The 6,160-nt window shown below is 33.4% G+C and overlaps 1 protein-coding gene across 1 annotated transcript; it reads left to right on the top strand.

The window, feature by feature from the left end:
- Nucleotides 999-4,994, top strand: LOC107613583 (probable protein S-acyltransferase 7). Its single transcript, XM_016315652.2, has 5 exons — nucleotides 999-1,222; nucleotides 2,050-2,232; nucleotides 2,396-2,692; nucleotides 3,342-3,575; nucleotides 4,163-4,994. Exons 1-5 carry the CDS (start codon nucleotides 1,088-1,090, stop codon nucleotides 4,745-4,747), a joined length of 1,434 nt encoding a protein of 477 aa, XP_016171138.1. The 5' UTR covers nucleotides 999-1,087; the 3' UTR covers nucleotides 4,748-4,994.

Genomic DNA, 6,160 nt, shown 5'->3' with positions numbered 1-6,160 from the left:
AAGGATGAAATTAAAACAATACTCTCCTCATTCCAAAATTATATAATGGAAGTTCAACAATAAAAATTAAATATGGGTCAACGATGTGGTGCTATTCTTCTAATTAAAGTAACACTTTGAAGAGATATTCAACTTTGAAGCAAGTTAGAGAGTCAACCAATAAACCTACCTAACCGAAATCTAACCAACACTCAACCTTTTCTTTTGGCTTTTTTCTTGTCTATTTCTTTTAATTTTAGAAAATTCGAGTAAAAATTTTATACAATATTAAATATGCTAGGTAGATAAAAAAAAATAGTTAGAACTTGTTTTATTTAGTATTAATTAATTATCGTAAAAATTAATGAATACTAAATAAGACAAGTTATTGCTGTTTTTGGTTGATTTTCTTTGGTTATCAAAAATTTCCGATTAAATATAAAATACAGATAAGAATAGGGAGAGGTCTTAATTAGGTCAGAATCATCATAATTTAATAGAAGATATATGAAATTAATTTTGATACTTAATGTAAAAGAAAAAAAAGTACTTACTATATGAGTTTTAATTACAACTTAATGTCTTTTTGAAGGCTCTACTATCTACAATAATTGTTTATTAGATTAATAGATTACATGTTCCAAATAAACAATTANATTAATTATATTTTAATTTACATACATATTATAATAAGTTTGATTTTTATGTAATTTTAATTTAATATAAAAACATATATTTTAAAATATAAACCATTTTTATGACTTTATTACTATTACTATAAATAAAATCATATATAAACAACAAATAAAAACAAAAAACAAAAAAAAAAATGGTTTCTATTTTCTGAGCTTGAGCGTTGAAGAATTAATTCATACTCTTGTGCGTGTGCGATATAATTATATGATTATGTAAAACGTTTAACTCAAGACATCAAAATTAAATTCATAAAAATAAACAAAATATACAAAGAAAGAAAAAGGAAAGAAAAAAAATGAAAAAAAAAGCCACCTTTCCCTTTGAAATTTTGACCTTTTATTCTGATTGGGTTCTGTGATTGACTCATCGCGTCATCGATCCATCGATTCTATTCAGCAATTACTCACAAACAATGCATCCAGTGCAACTTCCGGCGCCGCCGCCGCCGCCGAATTCCGACGGTGACGGTGCCGGAGACACTTCTGCTTCTGCAACTGCTCCTTCTTCTTCTCTCATCAGAACTTATCGAATCTGGAAAGGCAGTAATGTAAGCCAAATACTTCCTTTGACTTTCGTTCCTTTGTGTTCCTCTTCATCAATCACTTTCTTTTCAGTTCAATTACAATTAGCCTTTTGAATTTTCCATTTCTTAATTGAATTTTCTCACTTTATTGTTCGTTGACTCTTATTGTTAATTAAAAAAAAAAAAATTTTTGTGAGGTGAAATCAGTTGTTTGGGAATTTATCTTTTGGATTGATTTTATGAGTTAGATCAACAGTAATCATTTTGAATAATCATCAATGTGTGTTTGTGTGTGTTAATGAATAGTGATAGTTGATACAGTTAGAAATTTGAGTTCTAGGAGCAACCTGTTTATACTGATATATAGCATCATACCATGTTTTAAGTTCAAATGTTAATTAATCATTCGTTTTAGCTTAAGCTTTGGTTAGAGATGAATCCTGATATGGTATTGTACTATCATCAGAACTTCTATGATCATAAGATCTAGACTCTAGAGTTCGACTTTTGTTACCTCGAATTGAATTTCAGCACAAGTTAGGATGAGTCTGTGCATTGTCCAAGTTATGAACCATTCACGTGCCTTTATGTAATAGCTTAAGTTTTTGGGGGAGTTGGTTTATGACACTGTCATCTTGTCCCAGCAGAAGAAAAGGTATTGAATGCATATTTTTCTTGTCAAGCTTCTATTGGTTGTTGAGTGTCGATTATTAAAATTCATTCATGGAGTTCACGTATCAGGAAACTCACATCTTAACATGTATTATCTGTATTGTACAAGGATCAAGTTTTTGTTTTATTGCTTTTACTTACTAGCTTGTGTTTTGATTCATGGCTTTTCTATTTTTCAGGAGTTTTTATGCTGCGGGAGGTTTATATTTGGACCAGATATAAAGTCTATATTTCTGACAATATTTCTTATTGTGGCCCCTGTTGCTGTATTCTGTGCTTTTGTAGCTAGAAAATTGTTGGACGATTTTTCTCATCACTCAGGATATTCAATAATGATCATAGTTATTATTCACACCATTTTTGTAAGTTAATCTGATCCAAGAAAAAAAAATGTAGCCCAGACTTCTATTTTCCATACTCAAATGTATAACAATTTTCAAAAAAGATTATTCAAATATGTGAAAGCACTATGTTTCTTTTCTCATAGACCATTGTTCTCTTAAAAGTCTTAAAATGTATTCCCAGGTTTTGACCGCCCTTCTACTGACCTCAGGAAGGGATCCTGGCATAGTGCCTCGAAATACTCGTCCTCCAGAACCAGATGTTCATGATTGGAGTGCCAATGTCAACAATGAACAGAATCAAAGGCTAAGTTTGCCTCGAACAAAGGATGTGATCATCAATGGTATATCCGTGAAAGTAAAATATTGTGATACCTGCATGCTCTATAGACCTCCCCGTTGTTCTCATTGTTCAGTATGCGATAACTGTGTGGAGCGATTTGATCATCACTGCCCATGGGTGGGTCAGTGTATTGGATTGGTAATGCTCATTCTTTCATTACTTTTTAATGATAGGATTTAGAACCGTTTTTTGTGTTTCTGATTCGTATTTGTCATTTGTGTTCTGTTTAGCATTATGAATTTTGCATGAAATCCTTCTTGTGCAATTATGAATCACTAAGCAACAATTTTTAACTGGATATTTACCCAATTTATTATGTTCAGATGCTGCCATTATGGCCTACCTAAAAGTAGACATGAATATGATCAAAATTACTATTCACAAGGACTAGGCACCATGTTGGAGGAAGAAAACTTGACTATTGTAATCTGTTGACAAAAAGCACTAAGTAGGGATCCTTATTATCATGGTTTTGAGAATTAGACTAGACCGGCTGGATTGACCAAGTTAACAAGGAACCAACCGGGCCACTAGTTTGGTTGGACTGAAAAAATGGTTATCCCAAAAAGTAACCATTGAACCGCTTGAACTGGCCAGAAATCTGCAAACTGGCTAAACAGAATTGGTTCTGCCGGTTGAGCAATTTCTTGCCTCCAATAGCAAGGCTACTTATTATTTGTTTGTATGATGATCATATTTTCCATGGCCATATCTTTTCATCATCCGTGGCCAAAATTTGCAGGTTAATGTAATGACAATAACTGCAATTTTATGTACTTGGCTGCAGCGAAATTATAGGTTCTACTACATGTTTGTCTTCTCTGCAACGCTTCTTTGCTTATACATACATGCATTTAGCTGGGTCTATATTACAAGGATCAAGGATTCTGAGGAGATATCAATCTGGAAAGCAATGATCAAAACTCCTGCTTCAATTGCGCTAATTGTCTACTCTTTCATCTCCGTCTGGTTTGTTGGCGGGCTCACTGTTTTACATACATATCTCATCAGCACAAACCAGGTGTGAGCCCCTCTTGATGTTCTTCTATATGTGACAATATGATAGATTTCATTTACAAAATATTTACCTGTCTCTCTTTTTTTTTTTAATTACTTTAGAATTCCCTGTAGTTTTCACTTAACTTTCAATTAGATTAGATTCCTATGTTTAAAAGTTTGTAAGCAAGTCTTTATTCTATATAATTTGAACAGTCTAATTAAGTCCATATACAATATGAGCAAGTTTTCAACCAAGTTCTTCTAATTTAAAAACTTTGCGATAAATTTGTATTTGTAATAAACAGTTTTTTCAGAAAAAACCAGCGAATTATCATCCAGTATAAAGGTTTGATCACAAAATTTTTAAACTAAGAGGACCTAGTTGAAAAAGTTTGTATAGAATTAGGACTTAATTAGAAATGTCTAAAGTATAGATATATCTAGTCGAAATTTTTTATACAGTACAAGAGTTTCATTACAAACTTTTAAACTTAGGGAGCTATTTGAAATTTAATGAAACTATAGGAACGTCCGGAATGATTAAACATCCTCTGTTTGGTCTTCTAACCTGAGTAAATCATAAGGTTTTTTTTCCTGCTCTATTTGCAGTCTACTTATGAAAATTTTAGATACCGATATGACCGACAACTAGTCAATCCGTACAATAAAGGGATAGCCAAGAACTTCAAAGAAGTGTTCTGCACTATAATTCCTCCGTCCAAGAACAAATTCAGAGCTAAGGTTGCAATTCCGAAGGATCCATCAGGTTCATCTCAAAGAAGGGGTGTCGATTACCAGGGTCCTCTTATGAGAAAACCACCGGGCGACTTAGAATTAGGAAGGTCATGGCCGGTTTACAATGACTCAGAAGAGGGTGGAAGTGATTCTAAAGATGAACTTACCAATGACAAGGGTAGTGGATTAACCGATGTGTCTGTGGATTTGAGCAAGATATTTCAAACAGAAAGCGGCGAGAGACAAGTTGCTTCGATTCTAAGGCACTCTTTGTGGGACAGAAGCAGCAGAAAGTGGGACATGAATCCAGAATTTCTCGACGAAATACAAGAAGTTGGCGAATCAAAACGCGTCGCGAGTGATTTTACTGAAGAGACTAGTGGCAATGGCAAAACAGAATGTGGTTCCACAATGTCAGAGAATTACAAAGACATAGAATCAAAAGGAGAAAAGAGTTGAAGAGAAAGTGTGGAAATTTCTTTGGTTAATTTTATATGTTGCTTGTGTGTTCGGTTCTGTTCATCTTAGTGTAGCATTCATGTTGCTGATTGAATTGTTTATTGAAGAGCAACATGATGGCCATCACTGTTTCAATTTTTTACCCTTCTTTTTCTAATTTGCAATGTAATGGAATCATATGTTATATGTAAATTTTATTAAAAGATTACATAATACAACACAAACAGACAAATTTTGCATGTTACAATTTTTTATTATTGTTTTATTTTAGAAAAAATGCCACTCTTATCCTCTGATTTATTTTAAGAGAAAAAAAAAAGGATTACATACCATGCAACAATTTGTTTTTTATGAAAAAATAAAAAATGCCATGCATTGACTCTGCTTTGCCGTGTTTGTCTCCTTAGTGAACGTTTGACCTTCACATTCCAATAGCTCACAACCTCATAATTTTTAATCTTATAATATAAATCAAGCATTAAAATTCAAGTACAAACCCTTTATTTCAAGTTTCAACAATGCTTGGCTTAAAATCCAATAGCATTTATGTTTCTTTTTGTTATAGTAGAATTCTCAAACTTGCAATGAAGACAACATTGCCATTATCCTTATGCTGGAAATGGATGGTGGAATTCATACAATCCCTCCTCCGGCCGTCTCCTCGCTCTTCCTCTCTTCCTCCGACGCTGCCACCACCTACTGAGCTTTGTAATGATGTGATCTTCGACATCTTTTTACGCCTTCCTCCACAAGTGCTACCACATTTTAGTTGCCTTAACAAGCAAGCAAACTACATGATCAATAGCCCTTTGTTCCAAACAACTTATTGGAACCAGAAGCTTCGCCTCCCTCGCCTTTCGGCCGTCGTGTATTACCAGCGCAAGTTGGACAATCGAATGGGGTTCGCCTTGACCATCAAGGATTATGATAGGAGGATGGACAAGGGTGAGTTCCATAAGCATAGACAGGTACCTCAATTTCGGTTCCCATCTAAGGCCTATACTAGGTTACTCCAATGGGCAGAATCTATGCTTCAGCATCATGAGATGGGTGCAAATAATGGCACCAAATTTCAAGAACAAATTAATAGCCAAAACCAAAGAGATCAGAATTGTAGTTTGAAGAATATTGAGATGTAATTGTTGAAGCTACTAGATAGGAAGAGCAAGTGTAAATAGATTAGGTTGATAATTGTAATTGTGATTCAAAAGATACATTCACAATACAAAAAGTGTATATGCATAACATGATATATACCAATACTTATTTTCTTACTATCCTTGTATAACTATAGTTGCTCTTTTTGGTAAGAGAAGAATCAAAGCATTATGTTTGTAGGATCACAGCTTAACTACTAATTCGGTATCCAAAAGATTCAATCACGGACAAAAAAAATATTTGAAAGATGTTATC

This window comes from Arachis ipaensis, chromosome B08, assembly GCF_000816755.2.
Source record: "Arachis ipaensis cultivar K30076 chromosome B08, Araip1.1, whole genome shotgun sequence".
NCBI lineage: Eukaryota > Viridiplantae > Streptophyta > Magnoliopsida > Fabales > Fabaceae > Arachis > Arachis ipaensis.
This window is presented reverse-complemented; position numbering and strand designations above follow the sequence as displayed.

Coding starts and splice junctions, on each gene's coding strand:
- LOC107613583 (XM_016315652.2), top strand. CDS start 1,088: ATGCATCCAGTGCAACTTCCGGCGCCGCCGCCGCCGCCGAATTCCGAC. Junction 1,223..2,049: donor GAATCTGGAAAGGCAGTAAT/GTAAGCCAAATA, acceptor TCTATTTTTCAG/GAGTTTTTATGCTGCGGGAG. Junction 2,233..2,395: donor TTATTATTCACACCATTTTT/GTAAGTTAATCT, acceptor ATGTATTCCCAG/GTTTTGACCGCCCTTCTACT.